At 46.2% G+C, this 17,858-nt stretch overlaps 1 protein-coding gene across 1 annotated transcript; it reads left to right on the top strand.

Annotated features, from left to right (window-relative positions):
- The first annotated feature begins 6,503 nt into the window (after positions 1–6,503).
- Pigt (phosphatidylinositol glycan anchor biosynthesis, class T) lies at positions 6,504–17,220 on the top strand. Its single transcript, XM_013011002.1, has 12 exons — positions 6,504–6,772; positions 6,901–7,078; positions 9,937–10,064; positions 10,360–10,460; positions 10,617–10,703; positions 11,196–11,283; positions 11,389–11,486; positions 11,579–11,744; positions 12,353–12,553; positions 15,598–15,763; positions 15,876–15,959; positions 16,577–17,220. Exons 1-12 carry the CDS (start codon positions 6,532–6,534, stop codon positions 16,827–16,829), a joined length of 1,791 nt encoding a protein of 596 aa, XP_012866456.1. The 5' UTR covers positions 6,504–6,531; the 3' UTR covers positions 16,830–17,220.
- Positions 17,221–17,858: the final 638 nt, after the last annotated feature.

The following is a 17,858-nucleotide window of genomic DNA, read 5'->3' on the forward strand; positions in this document are numbered from 1 at the left end:
TCCAGGCAGGAGTAGTTTGTGAAGACTGAATGGAGAGAATAAAAACTGAAAAGCATTCTATTTGGTTAAGTTGTTGAATTTGAGAACCTAAAGAGGTAAGATTGATAAAGATCACAGTGTAAAATACTTTGAAGCCTGTATTAGCTTTCCATTTGACTACTAGTAAGAGATCATGACTTAAAAGATAAAAATACATTTCCTTATCCAAAATATAAGGCTCTGTAGTTACTTGAGCTCCAGGCTTCTTTTTGGCTTGTTCTGCTCAGGCATACCAGGCACATAACTTACATGCTTATTGATTACTCATGTCTTAACATGGCTGCCTAAACCCCAGTCATCATCACGACTTTGAAACAGGCAGGAAGCAGGAGAAAAAATGGAGGATGGGCAAAGTAGGCACAGCCTGAGATGTATTTCTACCTTATGAAGCATTTTTGGAAGTTCTAAGCAAGAGCACTCACTTTTATCTCATTGGCCAGAACTTAGTAACATGGGAAATGTTTTCATTTGCAGACATTTATAGACAGGGACATGGCTTTTTTTTTTTTTTAGATAGAAGGAAATTCTCACTTTTGGAAAGACAACCCTTTCAAGTCACTGAAGAAGTGCCAGTGCATCTATGTGATATCTGTACTACCCAACAGATCTCCAAGAAGCACGCTGGCTACTGGGAAGGCTAGGATGGCCCTTTTGGTAGGGCACTCTGATGTCTTGACAAAACCAGAGTTTTGTTACTAAGGACGAAGAGGACAGCATTCATTGGGTAATTAGCAGTTGTCATGTTAGAGGCCATGTTAAAAGAGTTTGAACTTTATTGGGAGTAATGAAGGATTACAAGTAGTTGGACTTGCTTGTTTAAAGGCTAATTCTGGCTGAAATGTAGAGAATATGCTGGAGGGAAGCAGGCTTAAGACAGATAAATAACAGTAATTTGTGCAAGAGATAATGGTGGCCCAGAGGACAGGCGTTAGCTTGCTTATATTGAAGCAGGGTATAAATAATGTCATTCAGTAAATATTAAATGTTGAGACCTATTATATGTAAAGCATACTTGTGGGAAAAAAAAGAAAGGTTCAGTCCCTACTGTCATGGAGTTTATAGTGTTGTGGGGGGCCCAAATGTAAAATTGCAACTTTGACTAGTGCTAGGGAACAGCTCACCTTTTCAGAGTGGACACCAGGGTGGTGCCCTTAAGGAAGTGCCATTTCAGCTAAAATCTGGACAATGAGTAGGAATAAACTAGAAGAATGTCTGGAAGGCCCCTGAAGCCTGTTGATTGGACAAGACCAGAATAGATGCTTAGAAACTAGCCAGTTAGAGTTCAAAACAGCAAAAAAAATAGGCTAAAAGGAAGGTAAGGGTAAAAAGTGGACGTAATAAAGAGTCTTAGGAGACCAATTCCAAAAGATTCATTTATTTTTTGGTGGGGGGAGCTTGAACTCATGGTCTTGCACTGTTTCTTGGCCTTTTTCCACTCAAAGCTGTTCAGCTACCACTTGAGCCACATGTCCACTTCTGGCCTTCTGCTGGTTTATTGAAGATAATAGTCTCACAGTCTTTTCTGTCTGGGGGTGACTCTGAACTACAATCCTCAGATCTCAGCCTCTTGAGTAGCTAGTATTATAGGAGCCACCAGCATCAAGCTCCAAAAGATTTTTTTTTTTTTTTTGGTCTGGTCGTGAGGCCTGAACTCTGGGCCTGGGCGCTGTCCCTCAGCTCTTCAGCTAAAGGCTAGTGCTCTACCACTTGAGCCACAGCGCCACTTCTGGCTTTCTTCTTTTTGCTTATGTGGTGCTGAGGAATCAAACCCAGGGCCTCAGGCATGCAAGGCAAGCGCTCCACTGAGCCACCTTCCCTGCCCTCCAAAAGATTTTTGATGGGTGAGTGAGAGGAAGGGGTTAAGTGTGCTGCCATTGTTTCTCTCTCCTGCAACAGGATGGTTTGGAGGCACCTCACCCAGATGGGGAGTTTAGAAATGAACCAGGTTTGGAAAAGGTGTAAATTTGGTTTGCAGTGCTTTGGAGACATCCAAGGGAAGGGCATGTTGACTAGGTGCATCTTAACCCATGGATGTGGAATTCGGTCAAGAGGATTGAGCTGGAAAAATAAAGATGAGTTATCAATTTGAGTGGTAAGTAAAGCCATGCATGTGAATTAACTCATCCATTGTTTGTTGTATTAAAGAGAGGTTATAGACTTAAGGAACATAACCAGTTTTTCACATTAAAAAGTCATTCCATTTTGCTCATCCTTCTATGTCTGAATACTACCAATGGGATAAGTGAGCTTCAGCCTAAATTTTACAGCTCTCTGTCACACAGGCTGAGTGATAGGACTTCTGTCTTCCTATAGTATGAGCCTATTGTCTCCCTATAGGAGGCCATTGTAAGAAACCATTCTTAAATGCCCTTCTTAAAAACAGCAACGTGGGATCTCCAAGGAAGCTGGAGGGTCCGTCAGCTTTTCCCAGTCTCCAGGAAGCTTGTGGGCTTTATACCTTTTGTCCAAAAGCCTTTGGGTCCAAGTTGAGATCATTTATTAAGCTGAGCCAGGGCCTGGTCTTATGTTAGCCTCTAGGGTTTTTCTGTTGTTTATGACTTTGCTGTATGTAGATGGCATAGTCCCTGTCCTCTTGTGCCTTCCCCTTTTCTTCCTTCAGAGTAGCAGGACTTTAGCTCCTGTCTTGACTGGCTCAGCCTGCTATGGCCTGTGACACCACTGTTCTGCTATGTAGGGCTTCTCAGTTCTCAGGTCAAACCCCCCCCCCTCCCCGCTTTCCTCTAGAGTAAATGATGGGAAGCTGTATGAGTTTGGTTGCCATCAACATGCCAACAAGTCTTTTAGTACCCCAGGCACACAATGCTAAGATTGTGGGATTTGGGAGAGGGAGCCTGTGTGGAGAGAGAGATCTATAGTCCTCTTGAGAAGAATTGTTTGTGTGTCTCTGGGAAACCTTCAATTCACTTGCTTTGAGCCCCAGCCCTGTATGAAAAAGCCTAGGGTCAGCTGAGACCACAGGACCACTTCCTGGTGGAGACAATGACCTCTCTGCTTGCCAAACCACAGGGGGTTGGCTGGCCTTCAGAGTCACCATCTCCAGCTGACTATTTTCTAAGGGCACATAGTACCCTTGGAGATGGGAGGATGGTATGTTGCCAACTCTTGAGTTATAGAGACTAGCTTTTAATCTCCAAGCCACAATGTGGTTTCTTTCTGTTGTATAGACTTGTTACCAGTAGACATTATGACAGGCTCTGGAGAGAAGGGCAAACAAACTCATCCTTGTAGAACCCTATGCTTTGCGGGAAATAGGAGGGGTCACAGCTCAGATGATTCCCTAAAAAGCTCATGTTACAGAAATTCCCAGGACTACACAGAATTTAAGCAGCATGACACGTAGGAACACAAACATCTCTGCTATGATGTTTTATTATTCTGCTCATTAAACACTGAGTATGACTACTGTATGCTACCCACTTGCACAGCATAGACATCAGAAAGACAATGATCTCTTCCAGGAACAGACCTGGCCATAAATATTAGAAAGATGATGAGGATGAGGGCTGTAGTTCACTAGAGAATGAGGAGGAAGGCAAGTCTTCACTGGGAGCGGCTGGGTCTTGAATGATGAGGGCAGGCAATTTCAAAAGAAAAGCCTACAAGTACAAAATGATCAGCATAGCTGATGGGATTTGAACCCACATCAATCTAACTATGGCATTCCTCTTTATGTCTAATGGAGGATGGAACATTGGATGTAGGGAGAATGAGGGCATGAAGTAAAAGACATCTTTCTGACACTTCTTTTCTGGTTGGAAGTCTATCAAGAGATACCTTATTTGGTTCATAGATTTGAGATTTACCAAGACAGTGTTTACAAAATCTTTCATTAATGTGTTTTCCATAGGATAGGTGGAAAAATGAAAAGAATTTAATATTGAAATTTCTATAACTCAAGGCAAATAAAGAGCAAGTAAGACAAAGTAAGAAAAGTAAAAGCAACAAAGTAAGAAACAAGGAGACACAAAAGATTTTAACAGGCCTTTTCACAAGAGAAGATACACAATGGATAAGAACATAACCAAGCAGAGTGCCAATGGCTCATGCCTATAATCTCAGGAGGATGAGATCCGAAGATGGAAGTTCAAAGCCAGCTGGGGCAGGAAAGTGTGAAATTATCTCCGATTAACCACCCAAACACTGGAAGTGGCACTGTGGCTCAAAGTGGTAGAGCTCTAGAGCACAAAATGGCTCAGGAATAGTGCCCAGGCCCTAAGTTCAAGCCCCATGACCAATCAAAAAAAAAAAAAAAAAGGTGCTGGTGACTCACATCTGTAATCCTAGCTACTCAGGAGGCTGAGATCTAAGGTTTCGGTTCAAAGCCAGCCAGGGAAGCAAAGTTCATGAGACTCTTGTCTCCAATAAATTACTCAGAAAACCGAAGTGGCGCTGTGGCTCAGGTGGTAGAGCACTAGCCTTGAGTTGAAGAACTTAGGGACAGCACCCAGGCCCAGAGTTCAAGCCCCATGACTGACCAAAACAAAAAACAATAACAAAAAACATCATTAGTTACTAGAAAATTCCAAATTAAAACCATAATGAGATACTACTACATATACATCCAAGTAGCTGAGACCAAATTTTTTTTTAAAAATTTGTTAAAAAAAAAAAAAAAACAGGTTGAGAAGGTGGCTTAGTGGTAGAGTACTTGCCTAGCATGCATGAAGCCCTGGGTCCAATTCCTCAGTACCACATAAACAGTAAAAGCCAGAAGTGGCACTGTGGTTCAAGTGGTAGAATGCTAGCTTTGAGCAAAAGAAGCTCAGAGACAGGGCCTGGGCCCTGAGTTCAAGCCCCAGGACTGGCCAAAAAAAAACAAAAACCACCAAGCATGGTCAATGATGTGGAGCCACCTGAACTCTCACATAATATCGGCACAAGAATAAATGTCACATTTTGAGAAAGATCTGATAGTTACTATAAAACCCAACACACCTCTTTGGTACAGCAATTCTAAATATCTGCCTGAAGGATATATAATAAATATAGGCCTACAAAGACATTTGTACAGATTACTAACAGCCTTGTTCACAATAAGCAAAACAAAAACGCAGATGTCCATTAATAGAAAAATGGACAAACTATGACTTATCCACATTGTTAATACTGCACAGCAATAAAAAGAAAAAAAACTGATATATCCAAGGACATGAATGATTCTCAAAGACACTACTCTCCCCATTAGAAGTCTTACATAAAGTTGCAAACGATATGGTGATTTCATTTTTATTTAGCTCTATTATGGGAAGTCTATTATGGGAAAATATCAGAACATATTGGGTGCCTCTGAAGGTGGTACGGGGGTAGGGTTTGACTGGAAGAAACACTATCCATCTTCCTGGAGTTTTAAGGTTCTGGTGTGTGTGTGTGTGTGTGTGTTTGTACGAACCCAAAGTCTTAGGCATAAAGGTAGACAAACTATCACTGCGTTACATCCCCAGCTCCAGGTTTTGGAGTAATCCACTTGCTTGAGGTACATTAATGTATGTGGTTTTTTTAAATTACTTTTTTGACCAACTGTGAAAGTACATTTCAAATTTGTGCATTTTACTATATATTAATTTTACACCAAAAGAAAAACATTAAAACCAGGTACTGGTGGCTCACACTTGTAATCCTAGCTGAGCCGGAAGCCTGAGATCTGAGCATCATGGTTCAAAGCTTGCAGGGGCAGGAAAATCCTTAAGACTTATTTCCAATGAACCACTTAAAGCTGGAAGTGGAGCTATGGCTTCAGTGTAGAGCACTAACCTTGAGCAAAAGAGCTCAGGAGACAGCACTCATGCCAAATTCAGTCCCAGGATTTGCAGCAAGAGAGAGAGAGAGGGAGAGAGAGAGAGAAAGTCATGAATATTTGAGTTAATACGCATTTCGAACTATTTAGGAAGAAGTGTGCTAACATGTGTGATTTAGATGCATCAAAACAGGTGTGGCTCAGGTGGTTCAGCTCCCGCCTAACAACCTCCAGGTTCTGAGTTCAAACCTCAGTACCACCAAATACTAATACTAAGGCAGACTAAAGGAATCAAAGGGTTTAAAGATGGATGTGATAAACAGCAGGTACGGTAAAATGCTAATGGTGAAATCTAGGTGATGGGAAAACACGTTCACTGTCCAGGTGCTGTAAGTTTTCCTGACACAAGGACGATGGTGGGGCTGATAGGAAAGCTCGGGCGCCCCACCCCCACTCCCAGTCGCGAGAGGCTGAGGGCGGCGCTAGCCCGGCAGTGTGACCTGATGAACGTAACTGACCTTTTCACTGTCTCCTCAACTAGCAAATGACATTGGCCGTGTTCCGTATGCTAAGCGCCTTCTGGTGCGCCCACCACCGCCGCGCACACACTGTCCTTCAGGTTCCCAGAGCGGCCCTGGAAAGACCCCCGCGGCCCCTCCCGGCGGTAACTGTGGTAACGCAAGCCCTACTTCCGGCACAATATCGGAAGTCCCTCCCACACCCCCTCTTCCTATTGGATGAGGGCTTTCCGTGGCAGTGGGCAGTGCCGGGAGGCGGAAGCAGCTGCGGCCATGGCGGCCGCCATGCCGCTCCGGCTACTGGTAGTACTGCTCCTGGGACCGGGCACCTGGGGTCGCGCGCAGCCCCCTCGCGACAGCCTGCGGGAGGAGCTTGTCATCACCCCGCTGCCCTCCGGGGACGTCGCCGCTACGTTCCAGTTCCGTACACGCTGGGACTCGGAGCTGCAGCGGGAAGGAGGTCTGACCCGAAAAACGTCCATGGCACCTGCTGGGGCGTGGGGAAGGGCCTGTCCCAGAGGTGGGGCGCGGTCGCCCAGTGGGGTCCCGTCCAGTGGGCGTCGCCACTCAGCTGCTCGCTCTCTCCAGTGTCTCATTACAGGCTCTTCCCCAAGGCCCTGGGGCAGCTGATCTCCAAATACTCTCTGAGGGAGCTGCACCTGTCATTCACGCAAGGCTTTTGGAGGACCCGGTACTGGGGGCCACCCTTTCTGCAGGCCCCTTCAGGTGCAGAGCTCTGGGTCTGGTTCCAAGACACTGTCACTGAGTGAGTGCCCACCGTAGGTCCTGTTGGGGGGTCATAGGGGTGGGGGGGTGGCGGGGCAGGGGTTGCTATTCTGCCACTGTCCTTGAGGGGTAGTGCTTCCGGTGGGCAGGGATGCTATGGGTCTACTCCTGGCGTTGGAAGTAAGACATGCTATTACCACAGAGTAGCTTTCTTTACTTTGTAAAGGGGACTTCCCTCCCCTAATACTTTCAGATATGAGTCTGAAATACACGTGTATTTCCCTACAGTGACAGATAAGCAATGATTGGTTCTTGTTTTGGATGTAAAGACATAACAAATAGGCAAAATGGGTAACTTTTAAACAGATAAGTCCTTCATTAAAAAGTAAGTATCAGCTAGGTGCCAGTGGCTGACACCTGTAATCCTAGCTACTAAGGAGACTGAGATCTGAGGATCGCTCTTCAAAGTCAGCCTGGACAGGAAAGTCCATGAGACTCTTATCTCCAATTAACCAACAGAAAACTAGGAGTGGTGCTGTAGCTCAAGCGGTAGAGCTCTTGCCTTGAGCTGAAGAGCTCAGGGACGGGGCCCAGGCCCAGAGTTCAGGCCCACGACCGCAAAAAAAAACAACAAAAAACAAAACCATCCATGCCAACATGATGTGTGGACTAGAATTGGCCTGCATAAGAGGGGCTTAAGACAGGATTTCACTATATAGCCCAGGCTGGTCTCAAACTCAGTGACCCTCTTCCTCAGTCCCCTGAGTGCCACTGTGTCTGGTTGTTTTCTTTTCCAGGCAGGGTTGCATTATGTAGCTCAGGCTGCTGGCCTTAAACTTGTTGGAATTCTCCCACTTAACCTCCTGCCTTTTTTGTTTGTTTGTTTGTTATCTGTTTTGCTAGTATTGTCTCTCTTAGCTCACAGTTGCCCATGCTATAGAGCTGTTATTTTAAGTTCTAGTGCTTATTAAGTTTTATGGGTTTTATTATTATAGAGAAAAAGTCTCTTGATATTTGAGAAAACAACACCTAATTTATTTACTTGCAGTGCTGAGGGTTGAATTTAGGGCCTCACAACATATCAGGCAGGAGCTCTGCCAATGAGCTACATCTCCATCCCAGAAACACCTCATTTTAATTTGACGTTTGCATAGGGTCATAGAATGGCTGTTTTTCCTTTGTTCAGTGAGATTTTTAGGTAGCGGGTTTCTGAGGGTAGAACCTGGAGTAACCCTTGTGCCCAGCATACTCACAGGGCCCAGTCTGTTTTTTTGCCAGCTGAGTAAACTCAGGGAAAATCAGTGCACTGGTATCAGCTCCAAAATGTGGGACATTTTTCCTGGTATGGGAAGTACATAGGTAGCCCATAGCCCAGACTAGTCTTTGTCAAATTACTCACATTACTCACAACCTAGTTGAAGAGAAAAGGTACCTAGGACAAGATGCTGCTGCTACCTAGCGATCTTCCTTCAGGGACCTGGTGAGAGGCTTGGATATTCAGAACTGTGGCAGTGCAGGGGAGGGTATGTTCAAGGAGAGGAGGAAAGGTTTCCTGGAGGAGGAGCCTAAGACTAGAGCTGAAGGTTTAAGGTGGGCCAAGGAGAGTGAAGAGGGCATTCCCGCACAAGAAGAACCATCAGAACAATGATCCATGAGGACACAGGAACTTTAGCAGGTGATCAAGGAAGAAGGGGCTGAGCAGCATGAAACCAGAATGTCGACTGAGCAAGGGCAATGGTGTTCTAACTCCATCATTCAGCCTAATTGTTAAGAATGCATCTCCTCATCTAACATCCCTGGCCACAAATCAAAATATCCAGATTCCATCACATTCTAGTAAGATTGGCTAGCATCAAGAATTCGAACAATAACAGTTGCTGGCAGGGATGCTGGGAAAAAGAACCCTATTATACTTTTGGTAGGAATGTAAACTAGGATAACCATTCTGGAAGGCAGTTTGGAGATTCCTCAAAAAACTGAAGATAGAACTACCTTACAATCCAGCAATACAACTCTTGGGCATCCACCCAGAGCATTACAAGTCAGGATACAGTAAAGATACTTGCACATCCATGTTCATTGCTGCACTGTTTACAATAGCCAAGTTACAGAAACAGTCCTGATGCCCTACAGTGGATGAGTGGATCAATAAAATATGGTACATATACACAATGGAATTTTACTCATCCATTAGAAAGAATAATGTTATGTCATTTACAGGGAAATGGATGGGCTTAAAAAAGTGGGGGCTGAGAATGTGGCTTAGTGATAGATTGCTTGCCTATCATGCATGAAGCCCTGGTTTGGATTCCTCAGTACTACATAAACAGAAAAAGCCAGAAGTGGTACTGTGGTTCAAGTGGTAGAGTGCTAGCCTTGAGCACAAACAGGCTCAGGAACAGTGTCTAGGCCCTGAGTTCAAGCCCTGGACCAGCAAAAAGAGAAGGAGGAGGAAGAAAAAGCGAAGTAACTCTGAGACAAATGATGCATGTTTTCTCTTATATGTGGAAGCTAAAGTTAAAATACAAACATGTACAAGGCTCTATGCATTTACACACCAACTGACTAAAGGATAGTATCTTTTTTTTTTTTAAGGATGGTATCTTTAAGGGGGAATCCAAAGGTGTAACTCCTCTAAACAACTAATTACTTTTTTCAAAATAAATACCAAAGTGGAAACATGCTTTGGTGAGGAGGTAGAAGGGGAAGGAAGCACATGGAGGGAGGGTGAGCAAATGTAGCATTAGAGCACCTGCCTAGCAAGTTGGAGGCTCCAGTACCCCTGCCCCTTCCCCAAAAATGTAACCAGCTACCTTGAGCATGATATCTAACTGTGGGCTTTGTATGAGGAAGCAGAGGTAGCCCCAGAACAGTGAGCGGGTTTGTGTCTCTATCCAGTGTGGACACATCTTGGAAGGAACTCAGTAATGTCCTCTCAGGGATCTTCTGTGCCTCTCTCAACTTCATTGACTCGACCAACACAGTCACTCCCACTGCCTCCTTCAAACCCTTGGGGCTGGCCAATGGTGAGATAAGCCCCTGCAGCCTTTTCTTCTGCCTGGTACCTGCCCAAACCTTTGCCTCCTATTTCCACAGTTCCTTCTTATGCCTTGGCTAGGTCCTAAGCCCTGTACATCCACAGGGCTCAGGAAGGTTCCCCAAGACTGCTGACTCTGCATCGCCTTCTCCCCAAGGGGAGGGAGTCCCACCCCAAACTGGGTCTGTTTGGGTGGTGCTGATAAAGTATGGGGAGCCAGAGGAGTGTAGCTACTGAGGGGCAGAGCCCTGAGGCCACCCTAGATTTACCTCTGTCTTCCATAGACACTGATCACTATTTCCTGCGCTATGCTGTGCTGCCACGGGAAGTTGTCTGCACCGAGAACCTCACTCCATGGAAGAAGCTCTTACCTTGTAGTTCCAAGGTGAGTGGGCCTAGTATAGGGTGGGAGTCCTAAAGAGGAGATGGAATTAACAGAAGCCTCTTCAACCTAGCAACCAGGATGTATTTAAGAGACTGCATCCCACGCCAGATGCTCCACACAGGGTGCTGACCCTTCATCTCTTCCTGCCTCTTCCAGGCAGGCCTCTCTGTGTTACTGAAGGCAGATCGCCTGTTCCACACCAGCTACCACTCCCAGGCCATACATATCCGCCCTATCTGTAGAGTAAGTCATGGGGAATGGAGATCTGGGGTCGGAGAGAAGGTGCAGGAGGTAAAGATTAGCTCAGGTTGAGTAGTAAGTGGCGGTTTTGATGCTGATTTTGTGGGATGTTGCCTGTGTATCAGGAAAATTGAGCCATTGCCTGGAGAGCACTCTATAAATCTGTGTCCCAGAGCACCACAAATTGGAATGGCAGCTATGGAAATGAAACTGCTGGCTCAATCACTGGCCAGCTGGCATGACCTCGAGTGAATCATTTCATTTCCATGGGCCTCCTTCCCTCATCTGTCCCAGGAGAATAATTAGAGAGTCAGCTCCTGAGGTTGTTGGCATAGTTCATCAAACTGATGCACATAAAGCTGCCAACCCAGGGTCTGGTCCAGGGTCAAATCCTCAGTAATGTCCAGAGCAAATGCATCCAAAGATGTGAAGATGAGGGACTGTATCCAGGCCGAGTCCTTGATGCCCTTCACGGATGCCTTCTGACTCTTGTAGGATGCACGCTGTACCAGCATCTCCTGGGAGCTGAGGCAGACCCTTTCAGTTGTATTTGACACTTTTATCACGGGGCAGGGGATGAAAGGTAAACTCCTTTGACAGCTCATCTCTATCTACCTGTCCCAATCCTGCCCTACCCATGTCCAGGTCCATCCCCAGCGCCTGCTCAATCCTGTTCTTTGCTTCTCAGACTGGTCCCTTTTCCGAATGTTCTCCCGAACTCTCACAGAGCCCTGTCCCCTGGCTTCGGAGAGCCGAGTTTATGTGGATATCACTGGCTTCAACCAGGTACCAATGTGTCCAGCCCCATGCACACACCCTCTTCCCCAAAGCCACCTTGCTCCCCTGCTTGCTGCTTAGGCCTGCCCTTGTATTCTCAGAACAATGAGACTTTGGAGGTGAACCCACCCCCCACTACCACATACCAGGATGTCATCCTAGGAACCCGCAAGACCTATGCTGTCTATGACCTGTTTGACCCAACCATGGTCAATAATTCCCGAAACCTCAACCTCCAGTTCAAGTGGAAGCGACCTTCCGAGACTGGTAAGTGAAGGGATAGGCCCTGGGCAGCTGGCTTCAGACATAGACTTACCTATGTCTTTGTTATAAGGTCCTAGGGTGTACTTAACACCCAGATCTCTGTAGTCATGGGATCTTGGTTCTAACCCTGCCTTTTCCAAGCTCTGTGACTAAAGTCCTAAGCCCATTGAGCCTTAGTGTCCAGAACTGCAGCACAGTGGACTGAAGGAGGTTTTTCATGTAAGATATGAAGTTTATTTATGTATTCATTCAATTAATTAGATATGTTTGAATTCCTACTATGCACCAGTCATAGAGTGATGAAAAAGCCAGAAGACTCAGTGTGACAAGAAACTGTGTGACAAGGGGAAGCATCAGTTAGTTACTTGTATTTAGTATTGCCAAGGGAAGTGGTGGAGCACCTCATTTGGCTCGGGAGGCGGGTCAGTGCTGGGCCCATAAGCTCTTAATAGTAGTAATCCCCTTATCATTGCTTGTGGCTATGGAAAACAGGGATGATTTGCTCAGATCTAATGCGAAAGCTTTCTCTCAGCTACTCTCTGGCTTGGCACCCCGAACATGGTTCAAGGGCTTCTTTAAGAACAACTAAGGGTTGACTTCTCTCCATGCAGAGGTCCCGCCAGTTCCCTTCCTGCATGCTCAGCGATACGTGAGTGGCTATGGGCTGCAGAAGGGAGAGCTGAGCACACTGCTGTACAACACTCACCCTTACCGGGCCTTTCCCGTGCTGCTCCTGGATGCAGTGCCCTGGTACCTGCGGCTGTACGTGCACACCCTCACCATCACCTCCAAGGGCAAGGAGAACAAACCAAGTAAGGAGCTGAGTCCCACCCCAGACTCCTTAGCCCTCTCCCGTTCCTTCTCTCCAGTGTCCATAGGCTTTCACTACTTAAGAGTCATTCCTGAACTATGTCTGAAAGCTTCCACAGGCATAGAGTTAGGAGTCATTTGAAAAGTGGGACAGGGGCCAGATTGAGAAGTAATGGACTGGAGTAAGAACAGTTAGGACACATGCTACTGATGCTTCTCAGGAGGACAGTGTCAGGAGAGCAGCTCGGTATTATGTTCACTGTCTCCTTCTCCCTGGACCCGTGGGCATATCCTGTGTTTTATGATGCTAAGATAGAGAAAAACTTCGCCAAGAGAAACAGTTCATAGGAACTAAAAAGGTGGCAGGGATGAGATGGTGCTTTTTCATTTTCTTGAGTGGGTAAAGAGGTGCCATTTGGGAGATTTTGTTTGTTCGTTTTGGGTCCAGTCGTGGGGCCTGAACTCTGGGCCTGGGCGCTGTCCCTCAGCTCTTCAGCTCAAGGCTAGCCCTCTACCACTAAAGCCACAGTGCCACTTCCAGCTTTTTTCTTTTTGCTTATGTGGTGCTGAAGAATCGAACCCAGGGCCTCATGTATGCAAGGCAAGTGCTCTACCACTGAGCCACCTTCCCAGCCCCTTTTGGGAGATTTTTATTTTCTGTGATTTTTCTTCATATGAAGATTTGCTGAGAGCTTCCTATTAGGTGCCTAGCATAACACTAAACTTGTTTTTCTTTGGCGTGTGGATGCTGATAAGGAAGAAGGACTTCTTAAAGAGGCTGTACCACCATATCCCAGGGGCTAAACTGAAAATTCCTTACATCTATTGTTTTCCCATACTTTCAAACCTCTAGTTAATGGTTTTACATATTTTCAGTCCTATTATTTGTACCATCTTCAAAATCTGTATTTCAAACATCCTACTTAGGTACTTTATATTTTTATGTTTGTTCAGTGTTTTACCTTTTATTTTGGAGAATTTTGAACATCTACACAAACAGAGTAAGTGAAGATACCTTTGGTAGTCTCTAGTCTCTTGTCACCTTTATTTTTTAACTTTGGTTTGTTTGTTTATTTATTTTTGTCGGTCATATGGCTTGAACTTGGTCTGGGCGCTGTCCCTGATCTCTTCAGCTTAAGATGAATGCTCTGCCACTTGAGCCACAGTGCCACTTCTGGTTTTCTGGTGGTTAATTGGAGATAAGAGTCTTTCGGACTTTCCTGTCCGGGTTGGCTTTGAACCGGGATACTTAGATCTCAGCCTCCTGAGTAGCTAGGATTATAGGCATGAGCCACCAGTGCCGGGGTATTTTTTTTATTTTTTATTTTTTGGTTGGTCATGGGGCTTGAACTCTGGGCTTGGGTGCTGTCCCTACGCTCTTCAGCTCAAGATGAGCGCTCTACCACTTGAGCCATAGCACCACTTCTGGTTTTCTGGTGGTTAATTGGAGATAAGAGTCTCATGGACTTTTCTGCCCAGGCTAGCTTTGAACCGTGATCCTCAGATCTCAGCCTCCTCAGTAGCTAGGATTACAGGCGTGAGCTGCCGGCACCCAGCTCAGTGCCTGGGTATTTTTTAACTTTTTACTTAGTTAAAAAATTGTTTTTACCAGTTCTGGAGCTTGAACTTAGGACCTGGGCACTGTCTCTGAATTTCGTTTGCTCAAGGCTAGAGCTCTATTACTTAAGCCACAGCTCTATTCCAAGTTTTTGGTAGTTCATTGGAAATAAGAGTCTAGAGACTTTTCTGATTGGGATGATCCTGAAATCTCAGCCTGGAGTAGTTAGGATTACAGGCCTGAGCCACTGGCACTCAGCAATTTTTAAATTTATTTTTTACATTATCTTTAAGTAGTTGCACAAAGGGGTTTCAGTTCAACCCCTGCCACTGGCGCCTGGCAACTCCTTTTATTCATGGCCTCTTTCATTTTTCTCTCTCTACCCTCCTCCTTTCCACTCTCCATATTTCCCTTCTCTTTTTCTATCCCTCCTCTTTCTCTTTCCTGTATCTTCCCCTTCCATCTGTCTTCTCCTGTCCCTTCCTCCCCATCCCTTCCTTTCTCTTTTCTTCCCTGTTCTTATACTGGGGATTGAACCCAAGGCCTTTGCTAGGTACGTTTGCTATTCCATAACTATATCCTCAGTCAGAAGTCTCTTTTAATCTATAACAGTTCAGTTCACATGCTTTTTTTTTTAATGTGCTATTTTATTTGTTGAAGAAAATGGGTCATTTATTGCACAGAATGTTCTACTTTCTAGATTTGTCTTTGTGCTAGTGTTTAATATGTCCCTCATTCCCTTGTATTTCTTGTGTATTAGTGGTTAGATTTAGAAACTTGATTAGATTTATGTTCTTTATTTTTGGCAAGAATTCCCAAGTGATTCTGTGAACTTCGTCTTGTGTCACAACAAGCACTTGGTGACTGGTGCCCCAGTTTCAGCAATGTGAAGATCGATTAGGTAGCCTGCAGTGGTTTTTTGTTTTGTTTTGTTTTCTGTTCTGGGGTTTTGAACTCAGGGCTTTGTAATGCCAAGCAGGCACTCTTTCTGCCAAACCATGCCTCCAGTCCTGATTTTTGTTCATTTTCTAAATAGGGTCTCACTTCTTGCCAGGGCCTGCACGTGGGCTTGATCCACCTGTGTTAGGCTTCCTTATAGCTAGGATGACAGGTATGCACTGTCATGTCAAGCTCATCATTGAGAAGGGGTCTTACAAACGTTTTTCTACCCAGGCTGCCCTTGAACTCTGATTCCAATGGTCACATCCTGCCGAGTAGCTAGGATTACCGGTGTGAGCCACAAATCCCGAGTGTCTGTTGTATTCTTCACAAGTCTTTCTTTACCTGGGATTGCTGGTTCTGGGATTGCTGCCCTGGAAACATTCTCCCTTTTCTGAGACCCTGCTTCTTTCCCTAGCCAGCCCTACCTCCTATTGTCCAAAGTCTACCCTGGTAGACAGCCAGGTTGTGGCCTCCAAGGAAAGTGGTAGGAAATATTGGTTGTCTAGTCACAGAAACAAAGTCTGGGTGGCCCTTACCTGCTTCCAGGTTACATCCACTACCAGCCCGCTCAGGATCGGCAACAGCCCCATCTCCTGGAGATGCTAATTCAGCTGCCAGCCAACTCAGTTACCAAGGTCTCTATCCAGTTTGAGCGAGCTCTGCTCAAGTGGACCGAGTATACTCCAGACCCCAACCACGGCTTCTATGTCAGGTGGGATCCACCCCCAGATGCCCTCACCCTTGTGACCCACTCAAAATCTGCTTCTTGCCCTCTGGCTAGGAAGCCAGTGAAGAGCATAAGCCTTTTGTTTGCTTCTCTGCAGCCCTTCGGTCCTCAGCGCCCTTGTGCCCAGCGTGGTGGCAGCCAAGCCTGTAGACTGGGAAGAGAGCCCTCTCTTCAACACCCTGTAAGTGTGAGCACACCCTGCCTGCTGGGCATTACACAGATGACTGGGCCTCTGCAGGGTAGGTTGATGGAGGTGTTACCTCTTCCAGTCCTAATAGAGCTCCTGGTGACCTATAAAATTTGTGGTGATTTGCTAAAATGATTCTGAAGTGCTTCTAGAATAAGTAGGTGAGAATCACAGTATTGATGGCCTAAATTTACTCACGGATCCTCTTAACAAATAATCACGGAGTACTTAGTACATTGTGGGGACTGCAGAGAACACCAGACATAGTGTGTCCCTGATCTCTCTGTGCTAACTGTCCAGATATCAAACTGTTGTGGAGGGAAAGTTGTGAGTAATTGGGGATTGAACCAGTAGATTATTTAGGAAGGCTTCTTTGAGGACTGAGAAATAGGCAGCCAAGTGAAGGCTTCAGTTGGCCACAGCCCATTCTGTGGTCTGGCGTATGTGTGTATTGAGCTTTCCTGTAAGATGCCTTCTTTGAAAGGTTTCGAGGCTGGGAGAACTCTGGGAGCCCTTTGAGTGCAGCGTGGGTTCAATGCAGCTGTACAGCGAGGTTGGGGTGATGGGGTGAAGCAGCCCCCATGCCTCACCACAGGCTCTCCACTCACCAGGTTTCCAGTCTCCGATGGTTCCAGCTACTTTGTGCGGCTCTACACAGAGCCGCTGCTGGTGAACCTGCCCACGCCAGACTTCAGCATGCCCTACAACGTGATCTGCCTCACATGCACTGTGGTGGCCGTGTGCTACGGCTCCTTCTACAACCTCCTCACCCGAACCTTCCACATTGAGGAACCCAGCACAGGTGGCCTGGCCAAGAAGCTAGCCAATGTCATCCGGCGTCTCCGTGGTGTCCCCCCTCTCTGAGACACTCCCTCTTCAGCAGCTGCAGCTGGACCCCTCCCTGTAGAGGGGCGGTGATGACTCCCAGGGCTCTTCTGTCCATTTTCTCTCCAGAGTTGGCTTTCCAACCAGCTACCCCTGGACCGGACAAGGCCTAGAGTTGTGTGGTCCAGCCTGGTAGTCATGAGCCACATGTATTTAAATTTAAATTAACTTAAAAGTGTATTTCCTCTGCTGGCCACACTTGAAGCACTCAGTAGCTGCTTTGGATAGCCCAGAAGGATATTCTCATCGCTGCACGAAGTTCTCTGGGGAGCACTGAGCTGGGTAACTGGGTGTGTGGAAGAATTTGTATCACTGTGGTGGGTGAGATTTACTTGTGGAATAAAAAGTGGCTGTTGGGGCTGGGAAGGTGGCTCAGTGGTAGAGTGTTTGCCTTACATGCATGAGACCCTGGGTTCAGTTCCTCAGCACCACATAAGAAGAAAAAGCCGGAAGTGGTGCTGTGACTCAAGTGGTAGAGCACTAGCCTTGAGCTGAAGAGCTGAGGGACAGCGCCCAGGCCCAGAGTTCAGGCCCCATGACCAACAAAAGAAAAAAAAAAGTTGCTGTTTTCCTGGTTCTTTGCCTCTTTCCATTGAGGTCTTGGAAGTTAGGGACGAGGGCCTGTTTGCTGGGTGCCCCTCTGTTTTTTCTTCCTACCCATTAGAAATCCCTTCTCCTCATCTCCTGCTCGCCTTCTTGCCCCACCCTGCTCTAATCATAGTTCCCAGCACTCCCTGGGTTTGGCTGTAATCCTAATCCCTTACCTTGGAAGTGAATCCTGCTTTTGGAGGGCCCTGAAAACCAGTCCCCTTCCCCCAGGAGAAAAGGGAGAGGCAGACGTGGTTCTCTAATTGCAGTGTGTATCAGAATCACTTGGTCTCTACTGTGTGCTTGCATAAATAATGTGGCCTGGTCTTTGAATGTTTAACAGGCTCATCAGGAGCCTGGGTTGTGGGTGGTCTACCCACAGGACCACCCACAGGCTTCTAAGCCGGGCCTTTGGATCAA

The sequence above is a fragment of the Dipodomys ordii genome, unplaced genomic scaffold (genome assembly GCF_000151885.1).
Source record: "Dipodomys ordii isolate 6190 unplaced genomic scaffold, Dord_2.0 Scaffold13, whole genome shotgun sequence".
NCBI classification, from domain to species: domain Eukaryota; kingdom Metazoa; phylum Chordata; class Mammalia; order Rodentia; family Heteromyidae; genus Dipodomys; species Dipodomys ordii.

What these genes read in the sequence shown, in the direction of transcription:
- Pigt (XM_013011002.1), top strand. Translation starts at nt 6,532, where the DNA reads ATGAGGGCTTTCCGTGGCAGTGGGCAGTGCCGGGAGGCGGAAGCAGCT. An exon ending in CACGGGGCAGGGGATGAAAG is followed by an intron (nt 11,284 to 11,388) that starts GTAAACTCCTTT and finishes TTTGCTTCTCAG; the next exon opens with ACTGGTCCCTTTTCCGAATG. An exon ending in GGGCAAGGAGAACAAACCAA is followed by an intron (nt 12,554 to 15,597) that starts GTAAGGAGCTGA and finishes ACCTGCTTCCAG; the next exon opens with GTTACATCCACTACCAGCCC.